General features: G+C 49.8%; 1 protein-coding gene across 1 annotated transcript; it reads left to right on the top strand.

The window, feature by feature from the left end:
• The first annotated feature begins 113 nt into the window (after positions 1–113).
• Positions 114–9,473, top strand: LOC132386342 (uncharacterized). The gene is made up of 7 exons (XM_059958600.1): positions 114–422; positions 1,311–1,430; positions 3,293–3,409; positions 4,687–4,791; positions 6,489–6,631; positions 7,410–7,474; positions 8,463–9,473. The coding sequence occupies exons 2-7, from the start codon at positions 1,337–1,339 to the stop codon at positions 8,653–8,655; spliced, it is 717 nt and encodes a 238-aa protein (XP_059814583.1). The 5' UTR covers positions 114–422; positions 1,311–1,336; the 3' UTR covers positions 8,656–9,473.
• The last annotated feature ends 8,633 nt before the right edge of the window (positions 9,474–18,106 follow it).

Here is an 18,106-nt window from a genome sequence, read left to right as displayed (position 1 = left end):
AGGTAGAGGGAGAGAGAGGGGGAGAGAGTGAGTGAGAGGGAGAGGGAGAGGGAGAGAGATCTGCTACTGCGGCATGAGAAGGGTGGGTGTCAGAGTTTTGTTCAGGGGCTCACTTTGCATCTAGTGATCAGAAAGTCATTAGTTTCAAGTAAAATGTCGGAAACGACAGGACGTGCCTCAGGTATAGATTCTAAATTGGAGCAAGTTCAAGTTTGCCTTGGATGGGAAAGGATCTGGAATGTGTGGATGTGGAGAAGATGTTCTGCGGCGAAGGTTCTCTTGGTCACTTGGAATCGAAACGCTTTTTCATTTGTTGCAGCAGGGAACGACCTGGACTGTGAACAGTGGGAAGTGTCGGAGGAGAGAGGGATTTTGGTGTGCAAGTCTCCGGAATACACAGCGTGAATAGAGGGACTCCTCCCGTAAACTTCACTCTTCCCTCCCTTACAAACGTCCATGTCTCCGTACCCAATTCCCTACTCCACACTCTTCTTCGTATGCAGCACACCGCAATTCCCTGCATCGCTCCCCATGTCCGTCTTTCCATACATCCCCTACTCCCCTCAGTATATCTGTACCTCACTCCGCTACACCCCCTCATCTCTGTGATCAGAGGGATGTGTGAGGAGGAAGAGGAATATTGATGCCTCTTGTCACATCTCCCCCTTCCCACAGAATATTGATCTCTCGGTTCGGAATCTCTCCACAGCTCTGCGTGGACACCACTCACTCTGGTGCCCAATATATCACCAGCAATATATCCCCATTTCGGCTTCTATCCCAACCCCCTTACACAAATACACAACCACGCATTTCAGATGAAGTTTTGTGTGTGTGTGTGTGTGTGTGTGTGTGTGTGTGTGTGTGTGTGTGTGTGTGTGTGTGTGTGTGTGTGTGTGTGTGTGTGTGTGTGTGTGTGTGTGTGTGTGTGAGTGTCAGGATAATATGGGTATCAGACGGAGACTCTGGAGAGAAGAAGAGTCCTGGATGGTATGTTGCTGGGACCCATGTTCTGAGATGCGTAAATCTCATCGAAACTTAGAAAACCTACAACACAATACAGGCTCTTCTGCCCACAAAGTTGTGCCGAACATGTCTCTCTATTAGAAACGATGAGGCTTACCTATAGCCCTTCACTAAGCTCCATGTACCCATCTAAAAGTCTCTTAAAAGACCCGATCGTATCCGCCTCCACGAACGTTGCCGGCAGCCATTTCCACACACTCACGACTCTCTCCGCAACTCTCTCCCTCATTCTCTACCGCTGTCTGATTCTCTCCCTGACCTGCTTGTCCGACTCTCTCTTCCAGATGGTCTGATCTCCACCTACACAGAGATGAACTTTCGAAGAGACGATCCTTTCATTGACGAGGACGAGGATGCTCACATCACCTCAGGACCCAGAAGGATGCCAACTGCTGCACAAACAGGTCAGAGTTCACAGTTGTGGCTGCATTCTGGAAGCGTCAGATGTTATTTGCCCAAGTGTTTCAAATTTTAATGCATCTGCGAGCACGTTCCAACTCCTGACTGTGATGTGTATAAATCATCGGGTTGAATTTGTAGATGGGTGTGTTGGTGAGTTGCACATGATGTGAAGACGGGTGCTCTTGTGGATCATGTTGGAAACTGGCAAACAAAAGAGTTCATTGCGGCAGAGATCAGGCACAGATCCGGCTGGAGAACGGAAGGGTTTAGTCCGTCATGTATCCGATGTGTGGGAAAAGAACACACCGGCCAAACAATAATACAACTGTGAAAAATAATAAACTCTTAATCCAGACGGCCAATTCCCCGTGTGTCCCATGGATCATAATCTTCTGGACAAGCCTCCCATGAGAGACCCAGTGAAGCGCCCAAATGAAGTTGATGGAGATAAGACCCACGACTCCAACTTAATCAATAGCATAGGAGACAGAAAAAAACACCTCTGGAATCAGTCAGACACTTCTCAGCCTTTGCCGAGTCAAGGAATTTGTCTCTAGGCGATTACGACTGAAAGTAACTGAGGTTGGCAGTGACTTGGATTAATTCTCATGGACTTGATGGAATGCACCCTCGGGTTCTGAAGGAAGTAGGCGGAGAGATGGCCGAGGGAAGAACAATGATCTTTCAGGAATCGACAGTGTATTTGGATTTTCAGAAGGCCTTTGACAATGTGCCACACATGGGGCTGCTTCGGAAGATCAGAGCCCGTAGAATTACAGGGAGGTTTCTAGCTCGGGGGGAGCATTAGTTGATTGGCAGAAAAGAGAGAGCGGGAATGAAGGGATCCTATTTTCGCTGCCTGCCGGTTACCAGTGGAGGTCCACAGGGGTCCGTGTTGGGACCGCTGATTTCGACAATGTCTGTCAAAGACTTGTGCAGAATTTGCAAAGATAGGTGGAGGAGCGGGAATTGTTGAGGAAACAGAGAGCTTACAGAGGGACGCAGTTAGTTTAGGGGAATGGGCAAAGAAGAGGCAAATAAGACACAATTTTGGAACGTATATGGTCGTGCACTTTGGAGGAAGAAATAAACAATCGGACTATTATACAGATGGTGAGAGAACTCAAAATGCAGATTTGCAGAATGACTTGGGAGCACCTGTGCAAGATACCCTAAAGGTTAACCCCCAAGTTCAGTTGGTGGTGAAGAAAGCGAATGAAATGTTGACATTCAGGTACAGAATATAAGAGCAGGGATGTGATGTTGAGGCACCAAAAGGCACTCGTGAGACCACACTGAGAGCATTGTGTGCGGTTTTGGGCTTCTTATAAATACTGACATCGGAGAGGGTTCGGAGATGTTTCACGAGAATGATTCCAGGAATGAGAGGGTCGTTGTTTGAGGAACATCCGGCAGCTCTTGGGCTGTATTCCCTGGAGATCAGGAGAATGAGAGGGCGTCTCATAGAAACGTACCGAACCCTCAAAGCCTGGAGAGATTAGATATGGAAATGTTATTTCCAATGGTAAGCGATTCTAGGACAAATGGCCACGACTACCGGATTGAACGACGTCCTTTTAGAACGGAGATGACGACAAATTACTTTATTCAGAGGCTGTTAAATCGGTGCAATTTGTTGCCACGAGCGGCTTGAAAGCCAAATTATTTGGTGCATTTAACGCAGAGAGAGATAGGCTCTTGATTAGCCCGGGCATTAAAGGGTATCGGCAGTAGGCCCGGGAGTGGGGATGACTGGAAGAATTATTTTCGCCCTTAATTGAATGGCGGGGCAGACTCGATAGCACAAATGTCCACTCCCTGCTATTATATCTTATGGTCTCATGTTCTTGTGGTCTCTCCACAGCTGCACATGAACAACAGTCGAAAGTGAAGATCAGAAATAGACCGTACCGTCTGATCTGCCTACTCTGCCTAGTTACTGCCGCCCTCATCGTGACAGTGGCCGGTTTCTTGATCTACGGTGAGTGGAACGGTGTCCCGGTAGTGTCAGACCATAAGTAAAGGGAGTGGAATGAATTGTTATTAGAAAACACCACAGGGACACCGACACGCCCCTTACCGTAACACCGGTTAAAACCCATCAACACAACACTGACACACAATCAAGACTCGTCCTGACACCGACACGCCATTCATCATAACATCAACAATGCTGTCACGGTAACGGCCTTCAAAGAGACACCAGAACACAAGAACACTCCTGACCATCGCCGTGACACACTCATGACAGTCACACTGACCGCAACGCACCCCTCACTGTAATATAGACATGTCTCTGACGGTATTACTGATGAACTGCTCAAGGCGACTCCGAAACACATCTCACAGTGACAGCGACACGCTCTTCACCGTGACACTGAGGTACCGTACACCGTGACAACTTCACTCTCCTCAACGTGTTCCGCTACACACCGCATCGTAACAAAGACTCAGAAGTCACTGTAACACCCCTTACCGAGACAGTATTCCCCCTCAACATAACACCGATGTACCACTCATTGAGGCAATTACCCACACCTCACCCTGACACTGGCAAACCCATGAACTGATACCGATAGCTGAATCCACAATGACACCGACATAATACTCTCCGTGACACCGTTGGACAGCTCAGCGTGACACTCTCACACGCACCGTGACCACCACACGTCTCTCACCGTGAAACAGACATAACCCCGCTCTGTGAGACCAGCACACCCCTGACCATGACACAGATACACCACCAACCGTGATCCCACCAACCACTCACCAGGACATTTCCCTCGCCTTGACATCGAGATACACTTCGTTGTGATCCGGCACAACTCCCGCCGGGGCACAGAAACACCTATCACAGTGACACCGAAACGTCCCTCACAGCAACCGGCCATGCCCACCACAAAACCGACGCAGGCCCCCATGACAACAACAACAGGACCTTCACCGCGACATTGATAATTCCTCAGCGTGACACAGACACGCCGCTCAACGTGGCGCCGAAGCCTCTCAGTGTGCCACAAGAACATCCTTCACTGTTCCACCCTTCACCGTGACACCGATAAAACACTCTCTGTGACACAATCTTTAGCGTGACACTGAGTCACGCGTCACTGTAAACGCTAAACATCCTTCACCATGCCTCTCAGTATCACAGATACGTTAGTCTAAGGTCAGCTCCGACCGAAAATTTCAATGAGTTAAACTCATCCCTTCAATCCAAACTTTCCTTGCTCAACTCTAATCTGTCTTTTCTTACAGGAATGCGCAGCGATCTCCGTCACCAGTTCTCTGAGATGGAAACGAAGTACAGATCTGTCAACGAAACCAAGGCTCAAATCTGTGATTTTTTGACCAGTAGAAGAGGTGAGGCATCATCCCCCTCTTTCACCCGCTCCTCATCACAGGGCAGGCATGGAGAGAGGAAGCGACACTCTGTGCGTGGAATCTGGAGCGTGTAAGGAGATAGTATGGAGGATGTTTCACTCAGTGTATGACCTGGTGAGTGTGTGATGTGGCTGCCTGGAGGAAATTTCAGTCTGTCACTGAATCCAGGAGGGTGTGATGGGACGTTGTGGAGATGGATTCATTCTGGGTCTGATCACGGGATTGTGAGACTTACCATTTTAGCTTCACTCTGTGTCTCACTCCGGCAATGTCTGATGGGACAGTATGGATCCAGCTTCACTCCGTGTCTGACAGCGGGATTGTGTGATGGGACAGTGCAGAGTGACGTTCATTCTATGCTTCGCCAGACTGGGTGATTGGATATTGTGGAGATAGTCTGAATGTGTGAGCGGAATTTCGCTTTGTGTGAGAACACAGGGGAGTGTGATGGGACGGTTCAGAGACAAACTGACTCTGTGACTCTCCAGGAAGTGTGTGATGGAACGTAAGGAGGGAGATTCACACTGTGTTAGACTCGGGAGAGTGTGATGGGACCCTGTGGACGCAGATTCCCTCTGTGCCTTGCATTTTGCGTTGAGAACTTGTAGAATGAGAATCACTTGGACATTGTGGAAGGATCTAAATTAAGTTCGCTTACACAGGGAGTGTGTGAGGTGCAGTGTGGAGGGAGCTTCACTCTATGTCTGACACCAGGAGCGTGTTATGAGACGGTGTGGAGGGAGTAACACCCGGAGTCTGACTCCACATCTGACCGTTGGAATGAGTGATGAGGACATGGAGTTAATGTATGCTGTCATGGGAAACGGAGAAATAGCTTCACTAATGTCTTTCTCCGGGTGTCAGGAATCGGTTAGTACTGAAAGAGCTCCTCTGTGTCTGATCCCTGGAGTATGCGAATGGACACTGTGATAGCTGCTGAAGTCTGTGCCTCACTCCGGGAATGTGTGAAGGCATGCTGTGGAGGAAGCTTCTGTGTCTGGTCTGGCTGCAAGATCGTGTGATTTGACAGAAGCCAGCGTGCAGTCTAAACCTGCGTGTGTGTGTGAAAGAGAGAGAGAGAGAGAGAGAGAGAGAGAGAGAGAGAGAGAGAGAGAGAGAGAGAGAGAGAGAGAGAGAGAGAGAGAGAGAGAGAGAGAGTGAGAGTTTCACTCTGTGTCTGACCACGGGAGAATGCAGAGTGTGGGGGGAAACGGGCTGTGTGACGAGGCTCAGTGGAGTGGGCACCACTCCACTTCAGGGGTCTCTGATGGGGCGGTGTGGAAGGAGCATCGCTCTGTTTCTGACACACTGAGTGTGTGATGGGATAATGTGTCGCGAGGATCATTCTGTGTCCTGCTCAGTTAGTGTATCAGGGGAGTGTACAGATAGCCTCAATCTGTGCCTGATTGGAGAGTCTAAGATGGATGATGTGGAGGGAACGTCACTCTGTGCCTGATCCTCTGAATCTGTGATGGGACGTTGTGGAGGAATCTTCATTCTGTGTCCCTCTCCAGGCATGTGCGATAGGAAAGTGCGGAACGAGATTCACTCTGTGTCTTGAATCCGTGAGTGTGTGACGGATGGTTTGGAGGGAAGGTCACTGTGCCTGATACTTGGTAATGTGCGATTGGACGGTGCGGGAGAGATTCACTGTGTTCCTTTCTCCTGATTTCCAGAGCAGGCCTGTTCCAAGGACTTTGTCACAAATACTGACAGGCGGTACTACGTATCCAAATTTGCAACATCTTTCCTAAAAGCGATGAAAGAATGTTCAAAACGTGAATCAAGTCTTCTTGAAATCAATTCCCAGGATGAAGCGGTATGTGTCACAGAACGAGAAGATCCCACAGTAACACAGGAATCATAACACATACGTGTGGTCAGACACAAAGTGAATCTCCCGCCACATCGTCCCATTACAGACTCGCGGGGTCAGACACAGAGAGAATCTCCCTCCACACAGTCCCATCAAACAATCCGGGGTCAGGCACAGAGTAAATCTCCCTCCACACCGTCCCATCACACACTCCCGGGGTCAAACACAGAGTGAATCTCCCTCCACACCCTCTCATCACACAGTCCCGGGGTCAGACACAGAGAGAATCTCCCTTAACACCGTCCCATCACGCACCGGGGTCAGAAACGGTGTGTATCTCCCCGCACACCGTCCCCCCAAACATTCCCGGGGTCAGACACAGAGTGACGCTCCCTCTACACTGCCCCATCACACACTCCCGGGATCAGACACAAAGGGAATCACCATCCACACCGTCCCATCACACAATCCGGGGTCAGGCCCAGAGTAAATCTCCCTCTACACTGTCCCATCACACACTCCTGGTGTCAGGCACGGAGTGAATCACCCTCTACACTGTCCCATCACACACTACTGGGGTCAGGCACAGAGTGAATCACCCTCTACACTGTCCCATCACACTCTCCTGGGGTCAGGCACAGAGTGAATCACCCTCCACACCGTCCCTTCACACACTCCCGGGTTCAGACACAGAGTGAATCTCCCTTCACACCGTCCCATCACACACTCTCGTTAACAGTTTTCCATTCTCGGCATTAATCAAAGGAATTTAATTTTACAGAGTTTTGTTATCTGCTCTCTTATCCGCCGGAACGTTACTTACTGGATTAGACAATGCGAGACCGGGTGAGATTTGGACTGATCTGGGGTGGGAGTTGGGGAATGACTCTGTTTTGAGGGGAGAAAGTGGGATTAGTTTTCGGACTGAAGCAGATTCGTGAGAAGAGGGTGGGGTAATGGAATTTGCTGTCGGGAGAGGATGATACGAGGTTTAGGAGCGATACGGGTCTGTCGCGGGACAGGGCAGTGAGATATTTTGACGATTGTCAGTGGGCTCCGGGGATTATTTCCCTGGGATTATTTTGGTGACTGACGCAGGGATGTGGGGATTGTGAGATGCCGTGGAATTAGCTTGGAGTCTGACACAAATCTGTGGGGAGCAGGAGGCAGAGTCGGATTAGTTTGGCGACAGGCCTTGCTCTGTGAGAGAGAGTTATGCAGCAGGATCAGTTTGGGGTCTGACACTGATCTGGGGGAGAGATTAGGAAAACTGGATTAGTTTGGAGACCGATACGGGGATGTGGCCACAGAGTCGGTCAGTGGGTCCAGATTGCCGACTGACGCAGGGCTGAGGGAACGGTGCGGGGCAATGGGATTAACCTGGAGACGGACAAAAACTTTCGGGAGGGAGAGGAGCCGTGGGAATGATTCGGAGACCGACAGAGGGTTGGAGGATCGTATTGTGCCGATGGTATTAATTCCGGAACAGCGTATGTCTGTGGAGGGTGGGTGGAAGGTTGGGATACTTGAATTTGTTTGGTGAGTGGAATAGATCTGACGGGAGAAAGTGGGTGTGTTCGATTCGCACTGGGTCTGCCTCAGGTCTGTGGAGACCGCGGGACGACGGGCCGCAGGCTGTGGGGGAGCTGGTTAGTTGGATTAATTTGGTGACTGGCACAGAGCAGAAGGGAGACATTGGAACACTGGAATTATTTTGGGAACGACCCAGGGCTCTGGTGATTGCCCGGATTTAATGGGATTAGTTTGGCAACGGGCTCGTGTTCCGCCGGACCTGTTTCGTCTCTGTGCACATTTTTTAACCATTTATTGATAGGGATGATGCCACTGGTCTGCTGTACAATGTGTCCTCCGGAAGGTCCTCCTGCAGTGCATGCGCATCGAGTGGAGGGAGTGACAATTGCCTTCATGAGAACCACCATTTCATCTGCGAGTATTCTGCCCCCTGCTGGCCGGATATTCCTGAAGAGATCCAGCTTCTCTGTCAACAGCCCGCAGAGCCGACTTGAATCAAATGATTTTCCCTTTCTTTCCCTTCCATTTCTCTCCTCCACTCTCACTCAGCCCATCCACTCAAAATCCTCCCTGCAGTGTCTGCCCCCACCTGTTACTCATTTGTCCTCTTTTTGCAACCCCGTTCTCCCCACCACACATGGACAAACACCGCTCTCCATCTATCCCCTTCTTTCTCGCCATCCCTCCCCCAACAGCTCTTCCTCACTCCCACTATCTCTCTCTACCCCCTCTCCTCATTCTACTTCCTCGACCTTTCTCCGCCCGTTATTTAACCAGTCTCTTTCAACCTCTTTATATTTCCCTCCCTTTCCACCCCCCTCTCTACCGCACTCTCTCCTTCTCCACTCCGTTCACTCTAACACCTGCCTCCCTCTGATCTCGCTCTTTCTATCTCCTCTCCACCTACTCTGACCTAAATCCTGTCCCGTCTGGGTCGCGATGCCCCAGCTCTGGGTAAAAGTCTATGCGCATACCGTCTGTCTGTGCCCCTCTTGAGTTTATGCAACTCTGTACGCTGCAGCGAATAAAGACCCCTTCCTCTCTCCATCTCTGTTACTCGAGTCCCGGCAATAATCCTGTAAATCTCCCTCTACATTCTTTCCGGCTCAATGGCATTTTTTCCCAGAGCAGGGCGACCAAAACTGTGCGGGCTCACTGACGTCCTGTCCCACGGCAACGTGACCTCCCGTCACATGTACTCAGTGTCCTGACCAGTGAAGACCAGCGGGCCAAGTGTCCTGTTCACTCGCATCGGATGTTTCCTACTGGAATCTCCATTTGATTTATTATCTAAGACTTACATGGACTAGAATTTCTCTGTTTGCAGCATCAGTGCGATGCAAGAATGTAAAATTAATGTAAACTAAAAATATTAATAAATACTGCAAAAATGTGGAGTTAGTTCTCGTGCGTTGAAAGATGTGATGGCGCCCTGGAAGAAGATGTCCCACTGCCTCTGTGTGTTTTGGAATTTCTCCCCGTTTAGGCAATGGTCCGCACATTTATTTCTACAACCAATGTGCACGACCATGCATTTTCCAATATTGTGTTTCACTTGCCACTGTGTTTAACATTCTGCTATTCTGTCTGTCCTTCTGCATCCTGCCTTTTTACTGGTTAGTTGGTTGGTGGAGAAGATCAACAAGAATGAGCTATTTCACAATTATCTGGGTTGAACGTCTGACACTTTCTTGCTCAGTTTTCCATCCTACCAATGTCCCGCTGTTACCTCTGACAACCCTCCAGTCTATCCACAACACCTCCAACCTTTATGTCATCAGCAAACGTGCTAACCACTCCCTCCACTCCCTCCAGTTCATTTATAAAAATCACGAAGAGTAAGGGCCCCGGAAGAGATCCCCGAGACACTCAACTGGTGACCGATCTCCATGCAGAATATGACCCGTCTGAAAGCACGATTAGCCTTCTGGGGGCAATGTCCTCTTTGATCCTATGACTCCTTACTTTCTCAGCAAGCCTTGCACGGGGTAACCTATCAAATGCCTTGCTGAAATCCATATACACTACATCTACTGCTCTTCCTTCAGCAATGTGTTTAATCACATCCTCAAAAAATGTAATCAGGTTTGTAAGGCACGACCTGCCCTTTAAAACGCCATGCTGACTACTCCTCCAATTTAGTTTACAAATTGAATGAAGGCCAATATTTTTGGCGTCAGGAATGATCCGGCACGTGCGGATTCGGCCAGGTTGTTTTCTGGCAAAGAGGTACCTGCTAAGTTGGAGCCCAGGCGCTATTTCATTAGAATTGTGGGAGGTTTGGAAGGAGAGAGGAACTTCAGTGTAGAGGATTGGGGACAACACACTGTGAATGGGGAAGAGTGCCGGGTAACCAAGGGGCGTAGTGATAAGAGTTGAGACTGGGTTTGACGTTTCGGAGATTCCTGATTAATTTCTGGACGCTCCATTAAAGAAATTGTGAGTGTCTTTGGGGAGGATACAGTGGGGATTCACAAGGATGGTGCCCGGTATAGAGAGCAATATCTATAGGCAGTGGGCAGAATTTCGGTTTCTTTTCTCTGGAGCGGCGAAGGCGGAGAGGGCAACTGGCAGAGGGTTATCTCACTAGAACAGACACAGATGGACTAGAAAGCGGGTGTTATTACCCCCAGGATAAAAATGTCTAGTACAAGAGGGCATGCATTGAGATGAGAGGGGCAAGTTCAAAGGAAATGAGGTTCGCAAGTTTTTTATTCGCACAGATACTTGTGGGTGATTGAGCTGTGCTACCAGAGACAGTGGTGAGGGCTGATCGATAGAGGCCTTTCACTGGCTCTTTGACAGTCACGTGGATTTGCAGGGAATTGATAGAGATGGACGTGTGTCAGCAGAAGGGATTTAGATTAATTGGTATATCACAACATTGCGGGCAGAAGGGTCTCCTCTGTTCGGTGATTGACGTTCCCTGCTCTACTGGAGGTTCAGGGAGAGTTTTGAAATGGGATGGGAAACGCAGGGGGCGGGGTAGATGAAGGAATATGACGCTGCATTGAGAAACTCAGGGAACGACCTCTCGACATAGGCAGTGAACGAGCCACACAGCCCTCACTACTACACAGACACACCCTTCACCGTGACACCGACACAGCCCTCACTGTGACACTGACACATCTCTCACCACTACACAGACACACCCCTCAACGTGACACCGACACAGCCCTCACCGTGACACCGACACAGCCCTCACCGTGACACCGACACACCCCTCAACTGGACATGAACGCCCCCTCATCGTGACACAGACACACCCCTCACCGTGACACCGACACAGCCCTCACCGTGACACCGACACCTCCCTCACAGTGACACCGACACCTCCCTCACCGTGACACCGACACAGCCCTCACCGTGACACAGACACAGCCCTCACCGTGACACCGACACCTCCCTCACCGTGACACCGACACAGCCCTCAACTGGACATGAACGCGCCCCTCACCGTGACAGCGGCGCACCGACTCGCCTTGCAGCATAACATGAACACACCGCCCAACGATACCGACATACTGTCACGCACTTCACCTCAGCGGGGTCACAGTCCCCCCGTATGCATAATCCTCTCCCTCTCCCAAGAGTCCTCCCAGACTTCGTCTACCTTCGATCTCCAGTAATACTCCCACTCTTGGTCACAAACTCTCTCCTGTACACCAATCCCGTCCCCGTCACCGTCTCTCCCTTACAAGCTGGCCCTTCTTCGTGACACAGTCCCTCTCTGCACACTCTCCGTCATCTCCTGTCTTCCCACCGTCACAACCAGACTCGGTGCCCCGCTGGATCCCGTGAAGGTGCAGTGAGATTAGTCTGGATAACGACGCGGCGTCGTGGACAGTGATCGGTGTAGTGGGAATAGTTTGGATACTGACGTGCGGCTGCGTGGAGATCGCGGTATGTTGAGATTAGATTAGAGACTGACACGGGCCGTGGAGAGAGGGCAGCAGTGGGAATATTTCCAGAAAACTGTTTTGCTTCTGTTGAGATTTCGTAACCTCTTTTGATAGGAAGGTGGCCTCTCATGTCGTCTACAAGATGAAAACTGGAAAGTTCGAATGCACCGAATACAAAACGTCCAGGAAGAGTTCGTCTTGCGATCGTGATAAACACCGTTTCAACTACGAGACGGAGGGAGCGGTGTTGCCCTTGACGGTACTGGCTGAATCTACACCCCTCTGCAGTCTCTGACCACCCTGGGCGTCGTAGACTCCACACCAGGCGGTGATGCGACTGAACAGAGCGCCTCCCAGCGGACATCCATAGACATTTACTCGTGTTCAATGAGAGACCAAATCGTCACAAACTCCTGACATCACAATAACTGCTGTGTCCCGGGAGTTATGGATGGTGTCAACCCAAGTGCAGAGTCAGGTCTGGAATTAACTCAGACTTAGACTAAAATAAATGCCGGAAGTAACTACATCGGAAGTGTCAATCACAACACACAGTGCTGGAAATGGATCTCCTACGGTTGAGCACTGAGTGCTCAGCACAATCCATTTAATTACAGACATTTCAGGAAGGATTGTGACAGGCAGAAATTGGTAGTCCGAGTGTTAAAGTGAAAGTGACAGGGAAGCACACTCCAAATGAGGCCTCAGCAGAGCCTTAAAATTAAATCCTTGCCCGGGAGATGAATGTGAACCTTTTATTAGTCTTCCTTACCACCGAGTCATTGAACAGTCCAGCCTGGTGGTAGCAAAGGTTTTAGTGCCCTACCAGGTAAACATTCGGAACCCGATGCCCTGCGAGGGTTCACCCACCAGAAGGATGATTCTTACATCGGCCTAGAAAATAGAGGTTGCAGAAGAAGAAGGGAGCGAGCAGAGCTTAACATGGTGCCCATCTCTAACGTCTTTTTCAAATGCAACGTGACTTTCCAATGCGTGTACTTACTCAACTGCAACCCCCTTCGTCTCCCTCATCCCCAACTTCCCCGACATCAGAAACGGTCCTCTCCACTAAAATCCTACTCGCCTCCATGACTCCCTCCCTCCTGTGCACCGCTACATATGTCAGTTGTTCCAGCTTCTCCTCCTCATCCCCTCTGTCAGTTCCTCCCTCTTCCCCACTCTCGGTTCCAGTCACTCTGTCCCTTCCAATAACCCTTGCCCATCTCCATGACCCCCTCGCTCTTTTACACACCTCCCGACTCTGTCACCACCAGCAGTGCCAGCACCCTACCCTGTCTCCGTCAACCCCTTCCTCCCCTACGACTGCCCTCGTCGTCAATCCCTTGTTCCCCGATGATCAACCTCGCCACAGTCAGACAAAACATCCTCTACGTCACAACCCTCCCCGTTTTCGTCATCCCTTCCCTTCTACACACCTCGGCTCCATTACTGCTTTGTCCCCTACACCTCACGCCGTCTCTGTCATCTCCCACTTTCCCAACCCCTCTACCCTTCTCTTTGAAACGCTGCGTCCCTGCAACCTTCCACGTTTCCGGCATCCCGCTCCCTCCTCTACCCCGCTCCCTTTCTGTGTTATTGTGGAATTGTGGGGAAGAGGGAGACGTGACTTCTGGTATTACATCACCACACCACAACATCCTCCACCCGATGTTGATTTCCCCTACCTCCATTTCCATCACCGCAATCTTCTCTTACACACCACGACTCCATCAACCCTCCCGACTCCCGCACTCCTTGCTCTCTCCGTCATATCCTCCTTCCCCATCTCCTCTCCACGTCTCCCTGACCCGCTCCGTCCCCTACACCTTTCACGGTCAAATCAACACTCTCGATACTCTACCCCCCGCCCCTGTTCATCTGGAATTCTGGGAAAGAAAGGGGAGATGTGACGTCTGGTGTTACCATCCCAACCCCCTCCTCCGGATGTCGATCTCTCAGTTCTGATCCTGTTCCCTGCTCTGGGTGGACAGGCCGGTCTCGTGGTTCCACACCACTTTCTCCCAGTGTCCACTATCTCAACACCACGTCCCTACTCCCTGCGACCTGTTCCACTTCTCCGTTCTTCACTGCTCACCATCTGAACACAAACACATGCACTGTCTCCGAGACAGACACACAATGAAGGACTACTAGAACGGCGGAGTGCTGGGGGTGGGGAGAGGAAAACAGCTTCTGATCCCCGGAGTGTGTGAAGGGACCGGGGGGAGGAAGATACAATCTGTGCCTGACCCCGCGTCTGGGTGATAGGACGGCGTGGGGTGAATTTCATTCATTGTTTGAATTTCTGTATCTGTGTAATGAACCGGAGCAGAAGGTGTTTACCTGGGAGTAAAGTTGTGGGCAATCGCAGCGGACATTGTTCGAGTTAGAGGGCTTATCCAATTTGATGCTGTAAGGAGGAGAGTCTCGGATGACAGAAGACACAAAACTTTTGGTAGATTTGTTTTCAGTTTATAGATTGTTTCGTTTATAATTACAGTTGGAAAGAGCTGTAAGCATTCCTGCAGGAGCGTTGGCTGCTTGCCCTATGGGTTGTGGGAGGGCATGGAGACCTCCAGAGTCCCCGACAACTGCACCTGTAAGAAGGTCATCCAGCTGCACCGTCTATCACTATTCATTACAGAGTTCGAACTAGAACTGGAGGATCTCGGGATCATTCGGGAAGCTGAGCGGGTTATAGGGAAGATGTATAGAGATGTATTTACACTCAAGGTGTAGCATACAGGAATCTGGGTGACAGACAGGAAAGTGAAAGGGGTTGAACAGCCAGAAGCAGTGGAGGGACCCCTTGTGACCAATAACAATAACAGATAGACGACTTCCGATTCTTCTGGATGGGTGGGGAGAGGTGCAAATGACCAAGCAGGGGAAAGTCTCTCCGGTCAGGTCTCTGGCACTGACTATGGTTCTGTGGCTCAGCAGGGAGGCGGGTGAAATCTGACGAGCTGTATCGATCGGGTTGTCTTCATTAGAGGAACGGAAAAGAGGTACTGTGGACGAAAACCAGATTCCTCGATGGTATGTGGTCCCCAAAATACAAGATTGTTGCTGGAATTGGGGAGCATGCCTCATGAGGTTGAATGAACTCGATCTTTTCTCCTTGGAGCGACGGAGGATGAGCGGTGAACAGACAGATGTGTCCAAGATTATGAGAGGCATTTATCGTGTGGATAGTCAGACCCCTTTCGCCAAGGCTGAAATGGCTAGCACAGAAGCGCATTGGTTTATGGTGCTTGGAAGTATTGCAGAGGAGTTGTAAGGGTCAGGTTTTTTTTTTTTTACGTAGAGTGGTGAGTGTGTGGAATAGGCTGCCGGCGGCGGTGGTGAGGGCGGATACGATAGGGAGTTTTGAGAGACTCCAGGCTGGCTGCATGGAGCTTGTAAAAATAGAGGTCTATGGGTAATCCCTAGGTCTTTCTAAGTTAGGGACATGTTCGGCACAGATTTGTGGGTGCAATTTATTGTGCTGCAGATTTTTCTATGTTTCTATGTTGGCTATGTTATAGCTACCAGTATATAGGAACGAAGAGGGACTCGTTTCGGCAGGTGTGGCCAAAATTAATAAGAACTTTCAGTTTAACATTAGGGTTGGAATGAGAACTTCAGACATGTGTATCACTAGATTCTCTTTCACTGACGGTGCGAACTCCACAGACGGAACGGTTTCATTTCATTTCAATTAATTTCAATTTAAGTTTCATTGTAATTTCAACACAGAGAACTGCCCATGAATACAGCCAGGACCTGTCTGCTAATTGCAGTACCAACAGTCCCACATGGCACAAAGCACACACAATATGTATGAAATGGAAAGATAGCAAGCATATGTAGGATATCAATAAAACACATTCACGTATTTTGTGCACGCGCGCGCGCGCACACACAGACACACACACACACACACTCTCTCACACACACACATACACACACACACTCACGCACACACACACCCACACACACACACACACACACTCACGCACACACACATACACACACAAACACACACATACACACACACACTCTCTCTCACACACACATACACACACACACACTCACACACACACATACTCACACACACACATACACACACACTCACGCAAACACACACTCACGCACACACACACACACACAGATACACACACACACTCACACATACACACACACACACTCACGCAAACACACACTCACACACACACACACTCTCACGCAAACACACACTCACGCGCACGCACACACACACACACACACACACACACACACACACACACACACACACACACACACACACACACACACATTTATGCATCTTGGAGCTCCTGGGCACATCGAATACACGGTAATTTACATTGTTCAGAAAGAGATTGTCTTCTGCCGAGCGAACACTGGGGGGCAGCACAGACTCCTGTCTGGAGACAGCGCCTCGCCGCCTCCAACTTGCGCAGCTCCTTCATTTAGTCTCCCATGAGCAACCCTCTCACTTCACACCCGAACTTTATTGGAACTAATATACCACCGTTAAGGTTTGCCATTAAAATGGGAGCGTGGTGAAACATAATAAAGTTACAGTGACATGTAAACAAGAACGCCATTGCAGATAGCTGAGTGGTTGTTGGGACAGATGTTGTTAAGCCCTCCGACAAAGAAAAGAAGCAAAGCGTTAGGCTTGCTGAGACTAATTTTCTGGGCTGCATACGTTTCGATGCAGGACGTACTGTACTAAAGGCCGATGAGCTCAGGGCAGGGGTCAACGGCTGGAATTATGATACTGTGCACATTAGTGAGACGCCGTTGCAGGGCGGGCAGGAGCGTCAGCTCAACATTCCCGGTTTCGGTTGTATTAGTCGTGAAGAAGCGGGAGTATTGCAAGTTGACGCGAGGTTTTATTGGTCTCAAGAGATTCATTGACAAACTCGGGGGGGTGGGGGGTGGGGAGGGTTATGTGCCTTATTGACAGGGACGTTAATTTACAGAGAATACAGGGAGATGGTTGTTGTTCAGTCAGACGTGATTTAGCTCAATTGGCATATCACATCATTGTGGGCCGAAGGGTCCGTTCTGTTCAGTGATTTACGTTCACTGGTCTGCAAGAGGGGCAAAAAGACAGATTTAAACTCATCGAGTGGGCAGATAAGGGGATGGGTTAGATCAAGGACTTTGATGATAGATTGAGAAACACAGAGAACAACCACATCACAGACAGCATAGGCAGTGAGCGAGTCAGACAGCTGTCACTGTGACACCTACACACCCCTCACCATGACATGGTCACAACCCCGACCGGACACTAAGTGACCATATACCGTGACACCCACACGCATCCTGCTGTGACACTCTGCGGAACAGCGTTGGAACTGGAACTGGATGAACTCGGGATCATTCGGGAAGCTGCCGGTGTGATAGGGAGGGCATACAGAAAGGCATTTACACCCCCCGTGTAGGGTAAAGGAAACTGGGTGACGCACAGGGTCGGATTAAACAGACAGAACCAGTGCAGAGACCCCTTGAGTCCAAACTGCTGAATATTAGGTAGATCAGTTTGAACGCTTCTGGATGGATGCAAATGACCAAGCAGGGGAAAGTCTCACCGGTCAGATCTCCAGCACTGACTTTGGTTCTGTGGCTCAGCAGGCAGGCAGTTGAAATCTGACGAGCTGTATCGTTGAAATTGTCTTTGTTAGGGGAACTGAAAAGCGGTACTGTGGACGATACCGAGATTCCTCGATGGTATGCGGTCGTTACCGTCACAACTTCTATATAGGTAGAAAAAAGGGAGCCGGTGTGCAGGTGTGGACAAAATTAGAAAAAAAATATACATTCAGTTTAAAGTGTGGCTAAAGAGTTATGGTTGGAGCGTACATAATATGTATAACATATCAAGTTAGCAAGCATATGCAGGATATCAGTCAATACATTCACGCATTATGTACACACACACGCACACACACACACACACACACACACACACACACACACACACACACACACACACACACACACAATATTTATGCTGCCTGAGGCC

Source organism: Hypanus sabinus, unplaced genomic scaffold (genome assembly GCF_030144855.1).
Source record: "Hypanus sabinus isolate sHypSab1 unplaced genomic scaffold, sHypSab1.hap1 scaffold_1101, whole genome shotgun sequence".
Classification (NCBI taxonomy): domain Eukaryota; kingdom Metazoa; phylum Chordata; class Chondrichthyes; order Myliobatiformes; family Dasyatidae; genus Hypanus; species Hypanus sabinus.
The sequence above is the reverse complement of the archived record's forward strand: the minus strand, read 5'-3'. Positions and strand labels throughout refer to the sequence as shown.